This window comes from Vulpes lagopus, chromosome 1 (assembly GCF_018345385.1).
Source record: "Vulpes lagopus strain Blue_001 chromosome 1, ASM1834538v1, whole genome shotgun sequence".
Classification (NCBI taxonomy): Eukaryota; Metazoa; Chordata; class Mammalia; order Carnivora; family Canidae; genus Vulpes; species Vulpes lagopus.
This window is the reverse complement of record NC_054824.1, coordinates 145,480,043-145,505,311: the sequence shown is the minus strand read 5'-3', so window position 1 is coordinate 145,505,311 and position 25,269 is coordinate 145,480,043. Positions and strand designations below refer to the sequence as shown.

The 25,269-nt window shown below is 47.1% G+C and overlaps 1 protein-coding gene across 1 annotated transcript; it reads left to right on the top strand.

Annotated features, from left to right (window-relative positions):
* The first annotated feature begins 559 nt into the window (after window positions 1–559).
* FCRL4 (Fc receptor like 4) lies at window positions 560–24,619 on the top strand. The gene is made up of 12 exons (XM_041749195.1): window positions 560–630; window positions 2,441–2,461; window positions 5,783–6,034; window positions 7,104–7,361; window positions 7,649–7,933; window positions 8,771–9,058; window positions 16,955–17,068; window positions 18,095–18,122; window positions 19,117–19,199; window positions 19,425–19,493; window positions 24,012–24,043; window positions 24,143–24,619. Exons 1-12 carry the CDS (start codon window positions 600–602, stop codon window positions 24,257–24,259), a joined length of 1,578 nt encoding a protein of 525 aa, XP_041605129.1. The 5' UTR covers window positions 560–599; the 3' UTR covers window positions 24,260–24,619.
* Window positions 24,620–25,269: the final 650 nt, after the last annotated feature.

Here is a 25,269-nt window from a genome sequence, read left to right as displayed (position 1 = left end):
TCAGTCTACCTCCTAATCAAGTCAAAGTGTATAGGTTCCTCTAAGACAAATGAGTCAAGATACTTTCATATGTGCTACATAGTCTATGAGTTGTCTTATGATTCAGATACTCCATCATATGTGGATGGTCAGCTGGAAGTGGCCCAGCAGAAGCCTCAGATATCAGAGGAGGGCATCTCTGCATTCAAGGAGAACTTGTCCAGCTCTGGAGTGATTCAGGTACATCCTCGGATTACATGAATCTACAGGTGTAGACTACAGACTATACCACTTGCCTGGTGTCTGGTAGCAGAGAGAATGTGTTGTATTTTCCTTGGAAGACAGTGGCTGGAAGTTTCTGAAAATATGACAACTAAAGCTTTGGGGAGCCTTTCATATCAAGAAGTTAGAGCAGTACCTAAGGCATTCTGTTAAAGAGTGACTTTGTCATTAGGAGTCTCTCATACTGGGTAACATGCTGGTATTTTAAGAAAGATTCCTCTACTTCCCCCTTTCACTTCATTACTGCAGCCAGCTGTTCTCAGAAGCACCTTGCTGCACTCACGCTGGGACTGGCCGTGTGGGAGCTGCTGCTCGTCAGGATCCTGGAGCACGCTCCCATGCTCCTGTGGGCATCCTTGCTGGTCCTTGGTAAGTGGTGGACGGGAAGTCTCTGCTCAAGAAGGAGCCAGAGTCTCCCCATGAGCAAAGCTTCCCCTCTGGGCTGTGGAACAAATGGATTATGTTCTTATTTCAGAGCCACAGAGAATGAACAAAGGGGAAGATATTGATTGAATGAATGGTATGGGGAGGGGGTTGATTTCCAAAAGTGCATTCATCACTTGCTTTTAATTGCCTACAAAAGATTCCTCCTCTTCTAGAAATGGGCTTAATTTTCCATGTTAAAAAAAAAATCTACAGTTAGGGGCCGCTGGGCTGGCTCAGTCGGTAGAGCACTTGACTCTTCGCCTCAGGGCTGTGAGTTTGAGCTGCACGTTGGCTGTAGAGATTACTTAAAAATAAAATCTTAAAAAAAAATCTATAATTCGATTCAGTTACCTCCCTAATCACAGATCATCAAGACCCAGGGTGAAAGATGAACTGAGTCTGTGGGAAGGGAACATGTCCTAATTGTGAACTGATGTAGAAATAAGCTTCTGCTGAGAATGTTTATTTCCTTTTCTGTACCCTACGATCATGCTTGTTCTGATAATTGCAAAAAGCATGAGGGAAGAAATAAGATGATTTCCCTTGGATTATTTCCCCCTGCTTCTGTCCTAGTTTTCAATATTTGTTCAAGTGAGGCACTGATTTCCTAGTAGCACAAGCTAGGGAAATAAAGACCAGTCACTTGTAGTCAGTCGTTTGCACATTAAATTTTTATTAAGCATGTTTGTGTTATTCCCAGCTACATGTCCAGACCCTAACTAAAAGAAGAGTTATTAGTGTGGCTGGCATATCGTGAGAACTTGGTAATAGTGAATGAAAGGGGACACTGGGCACAGCACAGTGTTGGGCAGCAGGAGAGCACAGGGTCATGGAGGACACAGTCTCTGCCCCCAAGAGCTGACCATCTGATGAGGAAATCAAGATACAAATGCAAGACCATTTGACTTGAAAACACACAAAAATATTATACAGTGAGTCATAAGATAATGTGTGATTACTATTAATTCTTGTTAATAGGAATTATAATTAATTGCTGAGCCCTGACTATGCCAGACACTTCTAAGAATACTCCATGTATTCATCTATCCAATCTTCTAACAATCAGTGAGCTGGAACTGCTATAAGTCTCACTTTCCAGGCAAGGGAGCCAAGGCACAAGAGACAGTCTCTTGCCTTTAGCTCTGTGCAATGGCAGAGTCAGTGTACAAGGCTATCCCCTGACTTTGGAACTGTGCTATTAGCCACTGCCCCATACTGCATGTCTGATTTCCAGTCCCAGTGAGCTGTGATTGCTATGTTCTGAGCCTAGAGTAGAGTCAGGGCACTGCAGCCCAGAGGCATCCATGAGGGCTTCATGGAGAAGGTAGCTTTCATCTGGGTGTCAGGGCTTGGGTGTGATTTAACTGTTCTTGGTACTGAAGGAGACTAATGTTCTAGCCAAAGAGACAGTAAAGCCAAGTCTGAGCAGCAGCCACAGCATGGACATGTCTAACAAATAGTGACAGTGACCATTGATGGAAGACTTACTAATTTAACTCATTGAAATAGAACTATGAGCTCACCTTTAAGGTCCCCGTGTGACAGATGAGAAAAGGGGAGCTTGAGAGCTTTCCACAGGTAGACAGTGTTGCCCTGCTCAGCTTCAGACCTCTGTGGCTCCTGGTTTCTCTGGGTGGTGGAGCTGGGCTCTCCTCTCCTGCCCTCAGATGCAGTGAGGAGGGCGGTGGGCTCTCTGGGTGGGAGGGCTCGGCCCCATGCCTCATGCTGACCTTGGCCCTCACCTCTCTTACAGCTCCAGTCAGTGGACAACTTGGTAAGTAGGTCCCCTCTTTCTTTTCTCTTTAATGTTTCTAGATATTCTAGTGACCATCTTCTGTGTGGAATGCTTGTCAGAGGAGGTCTGGTCCCCACATCCTTGTCCTGAGGACTTCAGGCAGGGCAGCATCACTCCATCCTATGACCCTGACCTAGATGCTGGGGAGTCACACTTTTGGGCCAAACCTGTCATCATGTCCAGTGAACCTGAGGGGCCTAGGATGCATGTCACGGAAGCCAAAGAGGAGTGTGCCCCATTTGATGCAGGAGATCCTGGAGGGAGGATAGAATTAGACTGAGACTCCAGTGGGAGTGGAGGGTCGGAGTGCAAATAGCTCTGCTTCTCCACCTTTCCAGCCCAACACAGCACGGTCACATCCTAGGGGAACCGCTCCACCCCAAACTCCTACATGCGTGTGTATACATTTTTCTGTGAATAGCTCAAGTCACGATGCCTCTGAGCCCCCATCATGCTGGTCAGAAAAAGGCCAGTCTTTTCTGGGAGCTGTCTCCAGGTGTTCTGGTAATCCCTGAAAATCCCTTCAAGGCCACTGGGTTCATCCTGGGGCTGCTGGCTATCATCAGGCCCCAGCCAGCAGAGCTTCACACTGTCCCCTGCCGCCTGGGGCTGTGGACACAGTCCATCTCCCACAAATCCCTGCCGAACCGGGAAGAGATTACAACTTGACAGGACTTTACTAAATGCTCTAGGATGGAGAAATAAATTACAGAAAGTGTCTTAGATCAGGTGCTAGATGTGGTTAAGCTGAGAGCTTGCTAGCTCAGTCCCAGCCTCATGAGGCCCCGACAAGATCTGGGCCTTCTCCCAGCACACAGCAAGGGCAGTTCTGGGGGCCAGTGAGGAATCTGGCTGTGCACAACAGCAAAAGGTTTCTCCTGCCCTGGAGGTGAGACCTGCTGCCCAGTCCCCACGTCCTAGCCCAGATGCTTCCCAGGAACACAGACAGCGGAGATTTCTATTCTCTCCAGGAGAAACATGACTCCCTGCTCACTGGGAAAACAATATTCTGTAGAATCCTCTAAAGAGAAAGAAAACGTCTGCAGAAACACCTGAAGGTTTGCATTACCAAACAGAACATTGAGCTGCTTCCTCTAAAACTAGTGTTCAGGTTATTCTACAATTTTTGCTCCCAAACACAGAGAGAATATTTCCTTTACATTTGGGTGTAACTGAAAGATTTCAGCATTCTTGAGACAAAGGTAGGAATACTTAAAAGTCTCAGGCTTTAAAAAAGCAACCATTTGTATGTCCTTAAAGGTAGATCGTCCTCCTTATCTGAGGCTAAAGTTACCAAAGAAAAAAACACACCTCAAGGTGATGAAGTTTTAGAATATAGGTGAGGCCTGGAGCCAACGACCAAGAAAGAATTCTTGAGACGTCTTTGGTGCAAAATGGTGATTTTATTAAAGTCGCGGGCAGGAAGAGCTGCTGCCCCGGGCCTGTGAAGTGTGGCTGATTATATACCCGGGAGTTGGAGGGGTTTGGCGATAGCGTACTCTCTGACGAATTTTGGAAGCAAGGTTTCCAGGACCTTGAGGGGCTAGCTGTGGTTGGGGAAAGGTCACTTATTACCGTCTAATAAACCCTGAATCATGAGACCCTACAGATGGATATCGGTGGGTCATGTGCTTGGGGGATGATTGCCAACATGTATCTTGGTGGGTAGAGATAAAGGAAATTTCTAAAGGAATTTTTATATGTTAAGGTAGACTTACAGGCTTCTGGGGGTCGGGCTAAGATTGCCTTTTGCCCTCAGCAAAGTATGAACATCGAGGCAGTGGAGTCCGTCGAGGAATGTCCCTTTGCCTATTTCAAGGACTTGTCAATATGCTGTCCCAGGCTCATGCCTTGTCCTCAGCTAGCCCTGTATTCCCCCATAAAAGGGATTCCGCTTAAAATTTTATGGTAAATTCTGTACCCTCATAATTGAGATTTTCATTTTGAAAGATAAAATAATGCAAATAGACATAATCTGTTTTTTTTCCTGCTTCACAGAATTTAGATTACACAGGCAATTTGCAGAACAAATTGAATCGAATACTGATTTTTTTAAAATGAGGTAGCTGTCACGCTTCAAGCATCCTAAATGCTCAGAGCAGGAAGCTGGGGAGGAGGGAGGCAAATGAAACTTTAAGAGACCTCCCCCCCTCCCGTCACCCTACCCTCAACTCTCCCCTCTGCCTCCACCCCCACCCCCCACCTCCACCTGCTTGTTCTTTTACTGCAGGGGCGAAACCTCCCTGAGCACCTCCACCCCCCCACTCACTCCTGGCTTTAGTCCCCTGACATCTTACGGAGAACCGGATCCTGTGGCTACTAACTATTCCCCACATCCTGAATTCCTGCCTCTCCACCAAAATCCGAGAGGGCAGTTTCCCTGCACAGCTGCGCACCACGTTAGCTCATCAAAATGCCAGTGTTCCAGCGGGCTGCCAGCAGCAACACCCGGGAAGGTGTGCGGGAGGGTGTTTCCAACAGCGAGTAATAGTAACGTCTCAGAGAAGAGAAACGCCTCCTTCTTCTCAAGTTTATCACTGGGGCCCATCAATTAAATAGACAAAAGATAGATTAGCAGGAGCAAGATGTGTATTGGCTTCTTACAAGGGTGTGCAGAGACTGGGAACCAAGGAGGGGGTTAGGACTTGGGGCTGGGATGCCACCTGAGCAGGGCAACAGCCAGGATGTGGTGGGAGAGTGGGGAGGGGTGGGGTGGTGTGATATTCAAGAAAGATAACCGGCCCTTTGGAGAACAGGTGGTGACTATGGTAGTTCCACTAGTTTGTGACAATGTTTGTTGAGGCTCTGGTGATAAGGATCAGTCTTTCATGGCTGCTTCTGAGGAGGCAATTTAGAATGGGATTCTTTTGGGAGACTCAGCTGTCAGGCAGGTAGGGTGTTCAGAATAAAAAACACACATAAAACCTATTCTGAAATGCTTTCAGCTCAAAATAACTTCTTAGGCCACGGTGGTGTCTTCTGGATCCCTTCAGTGACCAAGCCCTGGGCAGGAGGGAGTCCAGAGGGACTTAACCAAGGGCCAGGCCAGTGTCAATGTCTTCCCACAGTGACTGAGGTCCTGCTGGGGTTGTCCCCTTGAGGCCAGCCTGCTCTTACAGATCACAGGGTAGCCACTGCACTCCCAGGAAAGAGGAGCACAGTTGGAGAAGCTGCAGTCCTCCCAGGGGCTTCCTGGGGGGATTCTCCAAAGCCTGGTCCTAGGGTATGACCCACACAGATGACTGCAGTGGGGACCATGGGGGTCTTCATCTCAGACTCTGTCTCTTCTTTCCTCGGCAGCTGCACCCAAACCCGTGATTTCCCTCCATCCTCCATGGACCGTCGTCTTCAGAGGAGAGACAGTGACTCTGACTTGCCATGTATCTCACCTCCGTGCAGGAGAGTATATAACATGGCACCTGTCGTACCTCAGAAAGGATCTACTACAAAAAACCCCAGGAAACACCCTCAAGGTCCGTGACTCTGGAAGGTTCAGGTGCCAGACCAAGGACTCGCCCCCAAGTGACTCTGTGAGGTTGATCTTTTCTTCAGGTGAGCAGCAAGAGGGTGAATTAGTTAAACTTTAGGAGTGGTTTCATTGCATCCTAGCCCCCTGGAGCTGGTGACCCCTGAGGTCCTTCTTCCTTCTGCTTTAACCTTTGACCTCTGCCACCTTCATGTCCTAGGGCCCTTCATGTCTACAGGAATTTTCCAAACTATTGTTGACGTTAGAGTTTCATTATCTAATGTTAATCAGCAGACATCCCTGCACATTTACCATTGGAGGAAGGAGTTCATTTAGGGGATTCAAAACTGAAGCTGTCTTAGCCCCTGCTCTTGGGTCGGCACAGCTGCCCACGGGATAAACGACACAGACAGGAATGCACCGAGCACCAGGAGGTGCAAAAAGTAGCCTTGGACCAGAGTTCAGAGGAGGGGAGTCTCCACCTCAGGCCCGTGTCCTCACCTGTCCTGGTGCCGGTCCTTTCTCTACTCCTGCTTTCTTGCCTCAGGGCACCCACTGTCTTCCTGTCCTGCTGTGCCTGCTTCACAGAGAATGGTTCTGACCACTGCATGGCCCTGCGCTGGGGGAGAGGCAGTCCCTCAGCCACCTCAGAGGGGTCAGAACTGACTGCTCATGCAAATTTGAAGAGCCAGAGGATGTCTGCATGGGACCCCATTCCCTGTCCCTTGCCCCTGGGTGTGTATCCAAGGACAAGTCTGCTGCAGAGCAAACCCTGGTGCCCGGTGACACTTCCTAGTCTGTTCCCTCTGCAGTGACTCCCATTCGGAGACAGGGGGAGCAGGTTGGTGGCGATCTTAAACTGTGTTCAACAATGTTGGGGTGTTGTTACATCCCATGCGCTCTTCGTCTCTGCGTTAGAATCCTTATACGGTGTACCTCTCCTGAGTGTCACATAGGTGTCGAGTTGGTATGTTTGGGACTTATGATTTACGAATTGACTCTGAAGCAGGTCATAAGGAGTTGGAAGGAAAGAGTGAGCCTGGGGCAGGAGACTAAATCCTGTGGAAGACAAAAGAAAACCAGTCAAGCGTTGAGGCAAGCCGAGGGAGGACGAGGGTGCCGTCAGTGACAGGCTCTGTTGTCTGTGTTTTCCAGACTGGCTCATCCTTCAGGCTCCACACACCGTGTTTGAAGGTGACACGCTGGTGCTGAGATGCCAGGTTAAGGGGAGACAGAAACTGATCACTGTGAAATACAGCTGGAATGGGAAAGTTATCTCTGTCTCTAATGAAGGCCAGGATCTTCTGATACCACAAGCAAGTTTGAACAACAGTGGCCACTACCAATGCATTGGATTTCTGGAGAGAGAACATTACGTATATAAGTCAAGTACCAGAATTATTAAAATTCAAGGTAAACCCTTTCATATAGATTTGCTTAGTGATGTCAGGGTGGGAAACTGGGTGTGACAGAGGATCCATACGTTCATGTCCCAACTCTGGACAACGGGAAGCGTGGGTAGTCCAGCAGAGATGGCAGGGTTGTCTCACTTGGACCCAGGGGAGGGTAATGGGATGGCAGAGCCAATGGGGCTCTGTCTTACTGGGGGTCTGTCCGAAGCTCTCTAGGACGGAGAAGCCAAGCCTGCCTGTCTCAGGGCCCTACATGTTCTGAGAACTCGGTTTACCTCTTCTCTCCAGAACTATTTCCATATCCAAAGCTGCGAGTCACACCCTCCCAGCCTACAGAAGGCAGCTCTGTAAACCTGAGCTGTCAAACACAGCTGCCTCTCGAGCGGTCAGACACTCTGCTGTACTTCACCTTCTTCAGAGACCGTGGGGTCATGCTGTCAGACTGGAGCAGGTCCCCAGAACTGCAGATCACAACCATCTGGAGAGAAGACTCGGGATCGTATTGGTGCACGGCTGCTACAGCAATCCCCAGCATCCAAAAACACAGCCTCCCACTGCAGGTTCACGTGCAGGGTGAGTGGGTCCCCAGCATCCACAAATGCAGCCTCCCCGGCAGGTCCACGTGCAAGGTGAGTAGTGGGGAGCTGGCGGAGAGCCGAGGCCGTGACACCCTCCCTGATGGCTCCCTGTGGCTCTGTGCAGGGTTTTGTCATCCTGATGGAGGCAGGCTGGCCCTGAGAAGTCAGGTACTATAATAAAAGAAATGCAGGGCTTGTTTCCACCACTATTTTTCTAAAAACTCAAAATTCCTTTGGAACTCTAGTACCTTGAAATGAGAGAGATCATTCGTGAAGTTAGATATGAGAGTTAGGGGAAACAAATAAAAATAAGAAAACAAGGTGCCCTGAGCTGACACATTCTAGATGGCCAGATCGTGGGATAAACCACTAAGGAAATAAGCACGACGTCTTCCTAATCAATAGCTACAAATAATGGGAGTGCCGGCCACGTGCAAAGCACCAGAGAAGGACACATACATAAAGATAAATGTGGTAAATATCATCTTGTCTCATACCAAAGCAGGACTCCTGGAAATGGGTGTGGTCCAGCCCAGCATCCAGGTGGCCACTCTCGCTGCCACCTATCCCTGTGGATAATTCAGACTGCCGCTTAGGACATCAGACAAAACTCAAAGGCTTCTTCAGGGATAGGCAATTTTTCTCTCCCAGGGCCTCATGTGTCAGAATGGAGCTATTATTACATCTGGTGATGTTCCAGTCCATGGGCTACAATGTTAGCACTTGCTGGAGTGTACCTTAGTCACATAGAAAGTGAGCCCGTCCAACATGCCAGCCCTGCCCTCCCCACACATGCCCTCACCTGCCCTCACATGCCCTACTGTCCATGCAGGGGTCCCAGTATCCGGAGTGCTCCTGGAGACCCAGCCCCAGGGGGGCCAGGTGCTTGCAGGGGAGCCTCTGGTCCTCGTGTGTTCCGTGGCTGAAGGCACAGGGGACATCGCATTCTCCTGGCACAGAGAGGACACGGGGGAGCATCTGGGGAGGAAGCAGCAGCGTTCCCAGAGAGCAGAGCTGGAGATCCCTGCTGTCGGGGGGAGCCACATGGGGCGCTACTACTGCACGGCTGACAACGGCCACGGCCTCGCCCGCAGTGGAGCCCTGAACGTCACTGTCACAGGTGAGATTTAGTCTCCGTTGACCTTATTCATGCTCAGTTTTTTCAGGTTAGGGGTAAGCATGGCCAGGACTCCTGGTGATTCTCTTGTCTCTGGCTCCATTTTGCTGCCTTCCCTTGCAACATGTAGTTTCTTCACACAAATATTAATAGTCAGGCTACAGTGAGGTTCTCCAAAGAAGTGATGCTGGGCAGGAGGCTTTTCACACCCTGGAGATGATTGTACGCCTCTGTACTCCGATCCATTGTGTGTTGATGTCAAAGAGCAGTGTTAGCCCTTTAGCCATGGGCAGGGTCCTGGGACCAGGTGCACTTGCCTCTCTGGGAGCCGTCACAGCCCACCCCCCCTCACACGGCGAGCCACAGGCCCTGTAGGCCTGAGAACCTCAGGGCCCAAACTGCCCACAGGCCAGGAAGCTTATGGGGGCACCGGGAGCCAACGCAGAGCCCAGTCACCTTCTGCTGGGTCCCATGGCTCTGGCCTATGTCTTTCCCTCCCTCTGTCCTCAGGAAGCCACACAGCCAGGCTCCCAACGTAGCCCTCCTGGCTCTGCCGAGCTTCAGTCCCATCTCTGGCAGGCTTGGCTGCACCCCTGTCATCCGATAATGCTAGCTCTTACGAGGGGGGCTGCTGGGAAGCAGGTTGCCAGCTCTCCATTGCAGTGGACTCCTCAGGAGAGTTAACCCTGCTCACTCCCTCTGCTTCTAGTCTCTCTCAACCCCATCAGTACCTGGCTTGCTTCCTGCCACCAATGTCACTCTGGTGAAGATCTACTGCCCTCCTTGTTGTTTAAGTCAGTGGTAATTCTTTCCCACACCACTTAACTCCTTGCAAGCTTTGGACACAACTGGCCCTCCCCTTCCTTCTTGGACCGCATTCCTCCCTGACTTCTCAGACACGGCTCACTCTTGGTCCTCTGCGCATTCACCAGACACTCCTTCTAGGCTTCCCTGACTGGGTTCCACCCGAATCTCCAGCTCTGAGTGTGGGGCACATGGCTGTGTGTCCTCAGACCCCCCCATCTGTGCCCACTGTCTGCATCGTGTCATCCTGTCTTGTGATTTTAGATGCACCTTTGACATCTATAAACTGACAACCCCCAACATCAATCTGCAGCCCAGGCCTCTTGTCCGAACTCAACACCCATATATCCAAGTGCTTAAATAAACTGCTCCACCGAAATAGCTGTCATCTCAAACTTAATTCATCCAAAACCAAAGTCTTGATTTTCACTCCAAATCCATTCCTGCTTGGCGCATCCCCTGGCTAAATGTAAAATCCCACTCTCCTAGTTGCTTAGGCCAAAACTTGGGACATCATTTGTGACTCTTCTTTTTATTTTGTCTTCCACATTGAATCCACCTGCCAGTCCTGCTGGCTCTACCTTCAGGATATAGCCAGGATGGGACCCATTCCCACCATTTCCACTGCCACCCCCTGACCCAAGCCACCTCTGTTCCTTCCCTGGATTACTGCAGTGACAACCTCACTGGCCCTCTGCTTCACCCACTGCTGTCCACAGTCTATTCTCAGCATATCATCAGAAGGAACCTCTAAATCGTGTTGCTCTCCTGCACAAAATCTTCCTTTGGCTTTTCATCAACTTCAGAGTAACAGCCATCATCCTCAGTGGCCTGCTCTGGCCTGATTGCCCTCCTCCTTCCCCTTACCTCCTCCACTCTAACCACCATGGCCCCTGTCTCTTCCTCAAACTTCCAGTCATGCTCCTACCCACCTCAGGGCCTTTGCACTGCTCTTCCGTGATAGTCTCATGCTCACCCCTTACTTCCCCCAGGAGTTTACTCACCTTTTTAGGGAGACCTTTTCCCAAACCACCTGTTTAACCCAGTAGCCCTTCACCGTGGCACTTTCTGCAGACCCCCTGTATTCTCCCTCAAAGCACTTACCCCTGGCTGCCATGCAAGGTCCTTTTGTCCCTCTCACTTTTCCCATACTTGCCTCTTGAGGGCAGGTTGTTATTTGTGTCCCAGGTGCCTGGACGAGGACTTAGCCCATATTAGGCTTTCAATAAATATCTACTGAATAAGTGATTTTCACACACATAATTTTATTGACCATAGTAACAATCCCAAAAGATAAAGACATTGGTATCTCCATTCTACAGAAAAGGAGTATGAAGCTCAGAAAGGCTTAGTGATTTGCATAAAGTCAGAAATTGTAGACCTGCACACAATCATTCAGCTCAGAGGGACCGAGGGCATTGCCAAAGTCCTCCGAAGACATAGCACACAGTCAAGTTCCCGCTGCCCACCATGCTACACAGATGGAGAACCGTGCCATCTCTGTGAGCAGTGAGCCCTGACAGGACCGTGACCTGAACAGTCGGGACAGTAGCTGTGGGAAGGGGTGCAACAAGGCGGCCCAGCTGCTATGCTGTTTCCCCCTCAGCTCCCTGGAGGCAAGTCCTGTGACCAAGGGGCCCTCCCCGGGCGGGTCTTCCCACCAGCAGATGCCACAGGACTGTCTGCCTCTCAGTCTGGAAATGTCTCAGTGAACTGTAAGAGTGGGTGTGATCCCCAGCACTGAGGGCCAGAGACCTAGCCTGGTGTCGTGTTGATGGCACTTCAAGAGGGAGAAGAGTTTAGCAGAGCTATAAGCTGCCGAGGGGCACCCTCTGAAGACCAGCCAGCCTGGAAACCCAGAGGGGCTCTGGAGGCAGGAGAGCTGCTTCTCCAGGAAGGCTCTTGTTCTGAAAAGGTGTCCTTGGGGAGCCCAAAGGCTGCACTCCCTGAAGAGGGCAGTAAGGAATCTCTGGGAAATGACACCTCAGTGTGAAGGCGTTCATCTTCCCTTTGGAGTCAAGGTCAGTAGAATCAACGCACCTCTGTGGCCAGCTGGCTGCCTCATGCATGTCATCGGGCTGGCTTGCACGACTTCACAAGGCAGATGTCGTCCTCCGTGAAGGAAACAAATGCTCTCAGAGATTGAGCAGATGTCAAGGATTCAGATGACATATGGCAGAGCAGGAATTTCTTATTAAATCTTTTTTATTCGTGGACCTTATGGAAAATCTCTGTGCTCAGAAATAGGAGAATTTCTATCAGCAGAGAAACTCTGGAGTAGCCTGGAGTACCAGGCTGTCGTAGCTCATGTGTTTTTTTTTTTTTTTTTTTTTGTATATTTTTTTATTGGAGTTCTATTTGCCAACATATAGTATAACAAACACCCAGTGCTCATCCCATCAAGTGCCCCTCTCAGTGCCTGTCACCTAGTCACCCCATCTCCCCGCCCACCTCCCCCCCTTCCACCACCCCTTGTTTGTTTCCCAGAGTTAGGTGTCTCTCATATCTTGTCACCCTCACTGATATTTCCCACTCATTTCCTCTCCTTTCCCCTTTATTCCCTTTCACTATTATTTATATTCCCCAAATGAATGAGACCATATAATGTTTGACCTTCTCCGATTGACTTCACTCAGCATAATACCCTCCAGTTCCATCCATGTTGAAGCAAATAGTGGGTATTTGTTCTTTCTAATGGCTGAGTGATATTCCATTGTATACATAGACCACATCTTCTTTATCCATTCATCTTTCGATGGACACCGAGGCTCTTTCCACAGTTTGGCTATTGTGGACATTGCTGCTATGAACATTGGGGTGCAGGTGTCCTGGCGTTTCACTGCATCTGTATCTTTGGGGTAAATCCCCAGCAGTGCAATTGCTGGGACGTAGGGCAGATCTATTTTTAACTCTTTGAGGAACCTCCACACAGTTTTCCAGAGTGGCTGCACCAGTTCACATTCCCACGAACAGGCAAGAGGGCTCCCCTTTCTCCAGATTCTCTCCAACATTTGTTGTTTCCTGTCTTGTTAATTTTCCCCATCCTCAGTGGTGTGAGGCGGTATCTCATTGTGATTTTGATTTGTATTTCCCTGATGACAAGTGATCCAGAAATGGGTCCTCAGCTCTATGGTCAACTAATATTTGACAAAGAAGGAAAGACTATCCACTGGGAAAAGCACAGTCTCTTCAATAAATGGTGCTGGGAAAATTGGACAGCCACGTGCAGAAGAATGAAACCAGGCCATTCTCTTACACCATACACAAAGATAAACTCAAAATGGATGAAAGATCTAAATGTGAGACAAGAATCCATCAAAATTCTAGAAAAGAACACAGGCAACACCCTTTTTGAACTTGGTCACAGCAACTTCATGCAAGATACATCCATGAAGGCAAGGAAAACAAAAGCAAAAATGAATTATTGGGACTTCATCAAGGTAAAAAGCCTCTGCACAGCATAGAAACAGTCAACAAAACTAAAAGACAACCTACAGAATGGGAGAAGATATTTGCAAATGACGTATCAGATAAAGGGCTAGTTTCCAAGATCTATAAAGAACTTATTAAACTCAACAGCAAAGAAACAAATGATACAATCATGAAATGGGCAAAAGACATGAACAGAAATTTCACCAAAAAAAGACATATACATGGCCAGCAAGCACATGAGAAAATGCTTATGTGGTTTTAACAGAAATTCATTTCTCATAGCCCTGGAGGCCGGAAGTCTGAGATTAGGGTACCAGTGTGGTCAGGGTCTGGGCAGAGCCCTCTTCCTGGCTTGCAGACAGCCACCTTCCTGGAGCAGATGTGTCCTCACATGGCAAAGAGCGGGGAGAGAGAGATGACTCTGGTGTCTTTTCTTATAAGGACACTAATCCCATCATGAGGGCCTACCCCCCAGGCCTCACCTAAACCTGATCACCTCCCAAAGGCACCATTCCCAAAACTGGCACAGTAGGGGTTAGGGCTGCTTCAGCACATGAGTTTGAGGATAGACACAATTCGATCCATGGAATGGGCCAAAGTTGGCTGGGGTGGTGCCGTGTGGGAACAGGCCTATCCCCTGTATGGGGGTGCCCCCTGAACTGATAAGAGGGTAGCATGAAGTTCCTGGGGGAATAGGATGCAGTGTGAGGGCCCCAGGGGAGAACTAGTGTTGACGTAGAGACAGCAGGCACCATGAGTCGGGAATGGTTCAAAGCACTTCACACATATTAACTCATTTACTCCACCAACAACCTTGGTTAGCACCATCCCTGTGTTACAGATGAAGAAACTGAGGCACAAAGGTATTACATTCTTTTCCCTGGCCACACAGTGAGGATATGAAGGAGCTGGAACTTTAACCCAACAATCTAATTATAGAGTCCACACTATTCTCTTTTTTGTCTCCTACTTTCGTTGGGATATAATTGACATAGAACCTTGTATAAATTCAAGGTATACAACTTAATGATTTGCTCTCTATACATTGTGAGGCATGATTACCACAATAGTGTTAGTTAACATCTCTGTCACCTCAGATAATTATCATGTGTGGGTGTGGGTATGTGCATGTGCATGTGCTTGTGTGGGGAGGACTCTCGGCATCTTTCAGGTGTATGATACCGTGTTGTTAGCTATAGCCACCATGCTGCGTACCACATCCCCAGAATGTACTCCTCTTATAACCGGAAGTTTGAGACTTTTGACCAACATCCCTCCACTTCCCTCACTCCCCAGAGCCACCACCAGTCATTCCATTTCTATGACTTTGGTGTTTTCAGATTCTACATCTTAAGGGGGCTCATAAAGCATTTGTCTTTCTGTTTGACTGACTTCACTGAGCACGATGTTCTCAAGTTTCATCCATGTTATTGCAAATGGCAGGCTATCCTTTTCGTGGCCAAGTAATATTCCACCGTATATGTGCATGATGAAGTGTATGTATTTTCTTGATCCATTTGTCTGTTAATGGATGCTTAAGTTTGTTCCTGTGTCTTGGCTGCAGTGAACATGAGGAGGCGAATGTCTCGTCCAGACAGTAATTTCATTTTCTTCAAACGCATCTTCAGAAGTGAGATTGCTAGATCATATAGAAGTTCTGTTTTCAACTCCTTGAGGAATCTAACCCCCAGCCTGTTTCCCACAGTGACTGCACCAGCCGACATTGCCACCAAACAGGGCATGAGGGTTATCTTTCCTCCACCTCTTTATCAACACTTGTTACTTCTTGTCATTTTGATAATGGTCATTCTAACAGGTGTGAGCTGATATCTCATTGTGGTTTTGATTTGTATTTCCCAGGTGATTGGTGACGTTGAGCCCCTGATCACGTGCTCATTGACCACTCATATATCTTCTTTGGAAATGTTTGCATCTATGTTCATCAGCAACATTGATTTGTATATTTCTCATGGTGTTCTTATTTGCTTTGGTGCCAGGGTAGGGTGATGCCAGCCTCATAAAATGAATTTGGAAATATTCACTCCTCTTCAAGTTTGTGAAAGACTTTGAAGGGATTGGAGTTAATTCTTCTTTACATGTTTGGTAGAACCCACTGGTGGTACCATCTGGCTCTGGACTTTCTTTGATGGGAGAGTGTATCACTGAGTCAATCTCCTACTCATCACTGATCTTCATGATTCAGTCCTGATAGGTTGTATGTTTTTAGGGATTTACCTATTTTGTCTCGACTCCCTTACTTATTGGTGCATAATTGTACTGAGCCTTTCAGACTAAGAGAAATTTCAACTCCTTCCTCTAGAGTAGCCATGTCTTCTAGGAGTACAGGGTTACCAGGAAGGGGAGAGATTTGCCCTCTGCTCATTGAATCTGGAACCCTGGGTTCCCTGGCTATGGCTCACTCTGATTCTGCATAGGCAGATGCCCTGGCATGCAATGGGGAAAGATTCACTACAAGACACAGCTGAGCTGCTCTGTCCCTGGATTTCTCCCCAGCACTCCACTCCTCTGGTTTAGCTTTCATGGTGGGGAGGCTGGGCTGGTGACCCCCACTGTCTGCAAGTGGAACCACTCATTGGTCAGATATTAGCTTTGTTGATTTTGTCAGGAAGAGAAAGCATAGAGACAGCAATGTCACCAATGGCCAGTGGCTATGTGTACTGAGTACCTGCTTTGTGGCAGGAATCATGGATGCAGAACACCATGCAATAAACGGGAATTGTTATCAGTGGTGCTATTGTTGGGAAACATGAGTGTTTTCCTTGTAAACTGTGGCCCTGGCATCTGAAGTCTGAATTCGGGACCAAGGACCTGCATGTGAAGCACCTCCACCCCCACCCTGCTCTTTGCCCCGCTCTTCTGCATTTGCTTTTTCACAAATGTATTTATTTGTTTATCTGCCTCCTCTCCCTCCACTGTGAACTCTTAGAGGCACGGACGTCACTGTCTTGTTCATTGCTCTGTCCTCAAGGCCTGACATATGGCAGGACTCAGTAAATGTCTGCTGAATGAATGAATGGATCTGCCAAATGGAGTCTCTTGAATGAAGATAGGAGAACAGACCCAGTAGAAAAATCAGAACCCCCGACAGCTGAGTTTGTTGCTCCCACCACTTTCTCTTCTCCCCTACAGAGCTTCTATGAGGAAGGAGGTGGTGCTTTTTCCTCGTGGTCTCCCAGTATGTTTTTGTCATGGCGAGCAATGTCACTTCTCATGCCCAGTGGGTAGTGTCGGCCCTACGTTATGGGCTGACAAATTAGCATCATGTCACATTTCCCCAGGTGGCCTGGGGAAATCCCCAAGAGGTCAGATTACTAGAATATGGGACATACAGAAAAAGAAATGCCCCTCAAATGCTAATTTTTAAACCAATGTCAGTGGGTTGGTGGAGGTTGCTGGCTGTGTTCTTCCCCTCTGCCACGGCCCCCAGACCCTCAGCCTGCACCTCTTTCCAGAGCACAGAGTCCCATCCTGCCATGTAAGCTCAGGGCTGGGTGGCCCAGAGCAGAAGGCTGCCTCCTGTGTGCATCAGCATCGTCCATTAGATTTCTCCCTCCCCAGGGCTCATGACTCCAGCAGCATTGAGGAAAGGAACCAGGGCCCCATGGCCCTCTCCTGGGGCTCACTCAAGCTCTTCCCTGTTAGGCACTCCGGGGAACAGAAGTGGCCTCATTGCTGCAGGAGCCACTGGGGGGCTGCTCAGCATTCTTCTCCTGGCTGTGGCCCTGTGGATGTACCATCAGCACCAGCGGAAGTCAGGTTTGTGTTCTCTCACCCTCTGCTAGAGGTCATGCCCTGTCCCTGGCAAGCACCTTGGCCATGAGCTCCCCACCACCCTCCCCCTCACCACCTCCAACACCCACAGACGTATACCATCAGAGGTGTGCCGAATAGATTCTGTGGTTGAGGGTTGCTTGTACTAGCTGGTTTCACTAAGAAAGTAAGTAAAATTTTTCAAATAAAATTTCAAAAACTTAATCCAATGGTTTCCCTGGGCAGTTTTTTGGCTCATAGACTGGTCAACTACTCCCTGCAGCCCATCCTAAATCCCCCATAAACGGGCAGTCACTACAGGTCAAAGGCTTTGAGAATAGGAGCTGGTTAATCTCAATCCTTCCTCCCCTGAGACTTCCCCATATCAAAGCCTGAACCCGCCATCCTATGCTCCAAGGGAGGGCTCCCCACAAGCCAGCCTGCCAGCTCCTCCCCTACCTGGGGGAGAGCCTTGCTTCCAGAGGCTTCTTGCCTTGGCCCCGCTCAGGCTAGTCGCAGGTGCAAGACCTAGTGTAGAAGACAGGCACAGAAGCTGTTCCGGTTCTAGAGCAACTACCCATACCCTCCAACTCTTGTCTCTTGGTTTAAATCAGCTCAGTTCAACCCACACACTGTTCTCAGTGCCATGTGCCCTGCATGGGCTGCTTTGGACCTCAGACAACGAGTCATCTGGGCATGACCATGGACTCCTCAAACTCCGCTGGCAGCCCCATACTGCTCTGCAAAACAGACTATTTGGTCCTGTTTAGTATTTCTTGAGGTGTATCATCACAGCCTCGAACTTTAATCAAGTCTCAAATAATTGCATGTTTAACCCAGGAATGGGTGGCCCTGTCCCCAGCGAGTTATACACTTTGTTCCGTTCTTTTCCAGATCATTTTCCCAAAAACCCAGGACAGAGTGCATGTTTGAGTTGACTTTTTCTGTTGACCTAAGGCAGTTCCCGTGCATGAACTTTTTGAGAACGAGCTCCCTCTGCTGACACAAACATGCCTTTGCTTTGTTTTGCAGGAGGTCGTTTTCTGGGAAACACAGCCAGGTGAGGTCTCAGCATTCTCGGTCTTCCAAAAATAGAATATGCAGAACTGTGGGTTTACAAAATTAGGTCAAGTCGTGTCTCTATGTCCCTGTGGCTAGGTGCCCACATTTTAACACCCCCTGATATGACCAAAATCACAATTTCTAGGGCCCTCTAATAGTCCATATCATGGATTTTACAGGTATTTAGACCCATTTCTTATTTGAAATTTATCCATTCGTCCAAATGGGTTGTACCAAGGATTATAGGTTTTCTAGGTGGTCAAAGAATATTTCTGGTTCATATGGGGCTCTAGTCAGACAATGTGTTGCTGTGATTATGTACATGATGACTATGCCAGATTTTCCAGGAAACTCTTGGTTTCTAATCATTTTCTTTTGCCCCACACATGCACATATACTTATCAGACTTCAGAAGACATGGTCCTGTACCATCTACATGCCTAGGTCCTTATATAGCCAGTGACTTGGAGCACAGATTGTGTCCAATTCCTTCTTGAATTTTCCAGGCAGGATGCTGTGAAGACACGTAATCACCACCTCCTGGTGATGAGGCCAGGTTTTTTAATCAGTTGAGAGCTGCCCTTCTGTCTCTGAGATGGTTGTTACTAACATGTCAGAGACTGGCTGGCCTTGTTCTCTGGCAGCCAGCCCATTCTGTGGTCCTAGGGTTGCTCTCAGAAGAAAAATCTGGCTCTACATGGGCCCACTGTAGGTCCAGTTAAATCATTCCCAGTCCCCAGTCCCCTGCCATCAACTGCCACCCTCCTCTGCTTCCCCACCCCACCATGCCCCTTCCTCTCTCGGTTCTTCATCCTCTGCCATCAGCTGACCACCCCCTTTACGCTTTGCCTACCCCACCATGCTCCTTCTTTGGGTCCCTGGTCTCCTACTCTCTACTCACTTCTTCTCCCGTGCCTCTTCCTCTCTGGCCATGCCACTGCCCTGCATCGTATGCCATTTCAGGGATGATCATGCATTTCTGTGTCTTACAGGAGCACTCCTACCATAGGCCCTGGAGAGGCCCCCCATTCTGGGTGCCCTGCCCTGGTGGAGCTGCAGCAATTGTATGGCAATGGTGAGAACTCCCCATAGGGAAGCCATTCCTTCTGGAGCCAGGGAGAAATAATGTGCTTGAGGCCTGGTGAAAGCCTGGTCTCCTTACGGTATCCCAAACCCAGACCTATAGGAAACCACTGCCATATCCTTTGTCTCAGAAGCGTGGGGAAGAGATTTAAGAAGAGGCCTCTGTAACACATACCTCTAATGGGGGTGGCCTAGAAAGTGCTGTTTCTCCCTTCAGGGTACCTCGAAGAGGAAAACTTGGCATATTCTGAGATCCGTATTATTCAGATGAGACAAGAAGAGGCAGGTAAGTCCCTAGAAAAGACCTTGGCTTCAAAATATATTCCTTCATTAAATGCATGTTTTTACTGAGTACCTCCTATGTGCCAGGTACTGTGGAACGTACATGGGGTCAATCACCGAACAAGGAAGATAGAAACTACAGTGGTGCTTAGATTCTAAAGAAAGAAAAAAGACACTAAAAAATGCATCCTTTATCTTTGCTGATGATTAAAACAAAAGTTAAGCAACCTTCTGATCAGTATTGTGATCATGAATGTTTATGTATGAGCATTTCTTTTAAGTAATGAATTAAGTAATCAAGTGATGAGGTTTACAAGCCACCTACTATGTGGTAAGAACATTTATAGATACATGTTCACATAAAGTGTATATATACATAGACATATGTTCAGTTAGTCCATATAAACAGCCCTGTGTAACCAATATACTGAACAAGCAAGACTTGTGACTTCATTACAAAAATTGTGTTTCCCACTGTTTCTTGAAACTTTGTGGGAGATCTTCCCAGGCACTTAGGATGAAAATTTGGCAGCCTAGGCTTTAGGCTTTTCAACACGTTCTCTAATTTCTTAGGTAATGAACAGCAGGTGAACACCATTTGTCACAGTCTCAATTCAGCAACTAGAATACCCAGTTCAAGATGTTAATCAAAATTAGCCCTCCACTAGTTCAGACAGATTTGAAAATGCGAGCTGGCGGGGGCAAGAGAACAGCATGGAATTGGCTTTTCTATTTCTGTGGCTGGCCTCCCCTCACAAGCCTGGATGGTGCAGGGGACCTGAGGGGGAAGGGTTCCAACAGCTGCTGCCCGGAAGCTGGTATCCACCTGTCTGGCTGGCACATGCAGATGTGGGCCCTACCCGGGGTGCCCTCAGTGGCTCAGTCAGTTAAGCATCTGCCTTGGGCTCAGGGCTTGATCCTGGGATAGTGACATGGAGCCTTGTGTCGGGATCCTGCTCAGCAGGGAGTCTGCTTCTCCCTCTCCCTCTGTGCTCACACACAATCTTTCTCTCTCAAATAAATAGTCTTAAAAAAATAGAAGTGGACCCTCCCAAGAGGTGCATGCATGCTCTCTTCTGCGGTTCCTGCCAGATGCTTCTTCCTGCAACTTTTTTGGCACAGTTGGCCATCTCTAATCCCCACAGGTGTTTGTGACCCTTCAATGGACTCATCCCCATCACTCACATCTAGCTTCTGCTACTGGAGTCCCCTGGTACCTGTAGGCCCTACCAGACAGGGTCCCCTCAGCCACACCCTTGTCCTTGGTCCAAGCTGGATCATGTCTGTCTGTGGGGACACTTGGGGGTTCAGGTCCACGCTACCTCAAAAATGTCCTGATCCCATCACTAGTTGTGAGTCAACACTCTCAACCCTCTAGACTGGAGGCTCTCAAATATTTTTTATTGTCATCCACAATGAGAAACACAGATTGTGTTGTCAGCCAGTGTGAATCTGCACACATACACAAATAGTAATGAATAACTGAAACGCAAGTATTTTATAATACTTAGTGTGATGCACTTGAGTTTCTATTCTACTCAAATTTATTGTTTTAATCAGATTCATTGAGGTATAACCCACATACAGTATAATTAACTAATTTTATTTTACTTTTTTAAAAGATTTTATTTATTTATTCATGAGAGACACACAGAGAGAGGCAGAGACACAGGCAGGGGGAGAAGCAGGCTCCTGTGGGGACCCCAATGCAGGACTCAATCCCGGGACCCTGGGATCACTCCCTGAGCTGAAGGCAGACGCTTAGCCACTGAGCCACGCAGGCATCTCACAGTTCACTAATTTTAAATGCACAATTCAACTAATGTTAACAAATATAACCAGTCCCAGACTCACCACCACCTTCAAGACACGGAAGGTTTCCAACACCCAGGGAAGTCCTTTCCTGCCTCTCTGCAGATGACTTTTCCAGCTCTGCCCAAGCCACCACTGACCCACTTTCTGTTTCTAGCATTTTGCTTTTCTACAATTTCATGAAAATGGAGTCATACGTAATGTAGTCTCTTTGGCTTCTTTCCCTTAAAGTAATGTTTTGCAACTCATCCATGCTCTAGAATATTGTAAGTAACTTACTACTTTTTTTTTTGGCATGGAATAAAGGCATATATATTTCATATACACAACTGGATGATTTGAGGATAAGTATATGCCAGTGAAACCATCAGCATATGTATCACCTCCTAAAGCTTTCCTCCACCCCCATTATTACTATTATTATCTGTGTGCATGGTTAGAACACCTAACCTAAGATCTACCCTCTTAGCAAATTTTAAGTATCCAATACAGTATTATTAGCTATAGGCATGATGCTCTCTAGTGGATCTATAGAACTTACTCATCCCACATAACTCAAACTTTGTACCCTTTGACAATTACTTCCATTCCCCTGGTTACCACTGTTTTGTTGTCTGTTTCTATGAGCTTGACTATTTTAGATTCAACATATAAAGTGAAGACATACACTATTTTTCCTTCTGTGTCTGGCTTATTTTACTTAGCATAGCATCTTCCAGGTCCATCTATGTGGTCAAATGTTAGGATTTCCTTCTTTTTTAAGCCTGAATAATACTTCACTGGGTGTGTGTGTGTGTGTGTGTGTGTGTGTGTGTGTGTGTGTATGTATGTGTATATATATATATATATATATATATATATATATATATATCAAATATTCTTTATCAATTCATCTATTAATGGATACTTAGGCTGCTCCTATCTTGGCTACTGTGAAAAATAATGCAGCAAACATGGGGTGCAGGTATCTCTTCAAGATCCTGACTTCCATTCCTTTAGATATATACCTAGAAGTGAGATTGCTGGAGCATGCAGTAGTTCTATTTTTAATTTTCTGAGGAACTTCCATAGGCTTTTCCACAGCGACTGCCTTACACTCTCACCAGCAGTGCACAAGAGCTCCCTTTTCTCCATATCCTCACCAACTCTTGTCATCTCTTGTCTTTTTAATGGTAGCCATCTTAACAGGTGTGAGGTAACATCTCATGATAGTTTTTATTTGTATTTCCCTAATGATTAGTGATGTCAAATATCTTTTCAATATCTGTTGGCCATCTCTATGTCTTTGGAGAAATGTCTATTCAGATCCTTTGTCCATATTTAATTAAGTTAGTAGTAGTACTTTGGCTCTCAAGTTGCATGAGTTCCTTATATATTTTGAATATTAACCTGAATAGTCTGCAAATAAATATATTCTCCCATTTCATAGGTTGCTTTTCCAAATATGGTGCCTCATTAGGGAATTTTAAATCCCCAATATTTTTGTGCATTGTAGAAATTTCAATTGCAACCTGGTCTTGAACTTGTTTTACAAGTGATGTAAACCACCACTGCCCCCAATGATCACAAAACCTGCAAAAGACAAAGCTAAGACCAAGTCTTCTGTCTTGCTGTATTTGCTGCTTATAGAACCTATCACTATATTTGACCAACATGGATCACCTGCTTTGTTTATCACTTTGCTTTCTCTGCCATCCCCACTAATTAGGATCCTTTGAATGGTAGAATTAGAATTGCCTCCAAGTTGTTTGGGTTAGTTGAATGCATCTTATAGAGTTAGCTTGATCATTTACTATTCTTTGCACTCTTTCTTTGATGTATTTTGTGAAAACACCATTGAAGTTGAGCACTCTGTTGGTGGACTAGTTCTATTTCAGATACTTTATGTATTAATTGATCTGTAGCAAGATTTCTTCCACAGTTTCTTGAGGTTTGCATGAAGCCCCTAAAATTGTATGCAACGTTCCACATATATGACTATTCTTCTGGGAAGAGACTACATAGCTTTCATCACATAATTAAAAAGATCTGTAACCCTGAAAGTTCAATGGTAAGAATATAGTGACAAAGAGAGGAACTTCAATTGTCCCAGAGGCATCTCTCTTTCTCTCTTTTAGGCTCTTTCTCTATAAATCACTATGTGGCTCTGATGCTTCCATCCTTTTCTGAAACTCTCAATTTCTCACATGTAGGATCTGGCAAATCCCACCTGCTAAACTTCCCTCTCACTGAAGCTCCATCTCTAGAAAACTGTGGAAATAAACTTAAGAGCTAGAACACATTAATGTGAAAGAGTTTTCCCATAGGCATGCATGTGAAGCTCTCTCGTGGGAGCTTACTGAGCAATCACGGGGTGTTCTGAGGTTGGAGTGAGACAGAGAAGCTGTAGGTTAGGAGAGGCAAAAGTTAAAGCAGAGAGACATTCTCTATCAACATCTGACAAAAGAAGGGAGCAAGATTTCTTGGTGTGGTAGTGAGGAAGGACCTTACAGATCAATGGAGCTTGTAAAGAACTTGCAGAGGGCAGGACTAAGAAATGGTAAAACAGAAAGTCATATGTGTCATAGGACATTTTGGGGGTTGGGCGGGGGGAAACATAACCACAGGTGGAAAAGTTTCAATGGCTCCCAGCCTCTGGGGAAAAACTTGAAGCCTGTGCTCTGAATGGATTGTGATGCCCATAGTTCAGTGAGTCCTTTTCCCTCCACAGCCAGTACCTCCAGAACATCTCTAGAGAACAAGGTGAGTGCCAGTCCCTGACTTTTTTCTCTCCCACTGCTACCTCCAGCCCCCGCCCCCCTCTATCTTTCCAATTCTTCTTCTATCTCCTTTCCACCCCAGCATACTTCAGTTGTCTACTCTGCGGTGAAGACACAGCTCCCAGAGGACTCAGCTGGAGAGGTCAGGTCTCAGGATGAAGATGCCATAGAAAATTATGAGAATGTCCAATTTGCATGACTTGTCCCTGATGCAAAGCTCCCAGCCCAGTGCCATCTTCAGGGTTTCTGGAGTGGCCAACTAGTTCCAATGTACCAGTTCTTCCTGCCCAAGTGCATTCATATCTGACTCCTAATTCACCTGCTCTGAAGTGGTGATGGGGCAGCCACAGAAAGACTTGCTCAAGTGACCAGGGTCCATGGATAGACAAGACCATGAGCACCTGCTCTGAGCCTAACCCAATGCGTTCCCCAGGGTCTGATTAAAGGGAAAGGAGGAAGGGGAGAGAAGTACACCTGCTGAAAAGCAGAAATACAAATTTTGGTGAATAGGAATTTGCACATAGACGCTACTGAGTGACTCAGATATCTGCTCAACGTGTCTCCCACCACTATCCCATTGGGGATCATCTGCAGCAGCTGGCTTAACTATGAGGGGTGCCCACGTGCTTCCTAAACAATGCCCAGAGCCACCCCTCCTGCATACCCTGTTTCCACTGTCAGTATTCACTTGCAGACCAAAGAATCTACTCCAGTGGTTTACAGAGAAGAGAATTTAAGTAGGATATTAGGTACTTTACATCTGAAGAGCTAGAGAAATGGACTCTAGGCTAAGCTTCCAAAAGCAAAAGGCAACAATGTTAATGTTACTTAAGACAAAGATTTTTAGCATTAGATAAGAGAAATAAAAAAATAAAATTGGGGCGCCTGGGTGGCTCAGCAGTTGAGTGTCTGCCTTGGGTTCAGGTTGTGATCCCGCAGTCTGGGATCGAGTCCCACGTCGGGTTACCTGCATGGAGCCTGCTTCTCCCTCTGCCTGTGTCTCTGCCTCCCTCTGTGTCTCTCGTGAATAAATAAATAAAATCTTTTTAAAAAATTAAATTAAATTAAAAAGTTAACTAATAGCCATACAGATCTAAATTTGAGTTGGAAGTACCAGTATAAGCTGATGTCAAACTCTGCTTTTTAAAAAAGATATTTATTTCCTAGGTCTGTACACTGAAAATGCCTAGAAATAATTATAAACCTGAC

Excerpts from the sequence above, each read along its gene's own strand:
- FCRL4 (XM_041749195.1), top strand. The coding sequence starts at position 600 with ATGCTCCTGTGGGCATCCTTGCTGGTCCTTG. Across the intron at positions 6,035-7,103 it reads GAGGTTGATCTTTTCTTCAG|ACTGGCTCATCCTTCAGGCT; the intron begins GTGAGCAGCAAG and ends TGTGTTTTCCAG. Across the intron at positions 7,934-8,770 it reads ACTGCAGGTTCACGTGCAGG|GGGTCCCAGTATCCGGAGTG; the intron begins GTGAGTGGGTCC and ends CTGTCCATGCAG.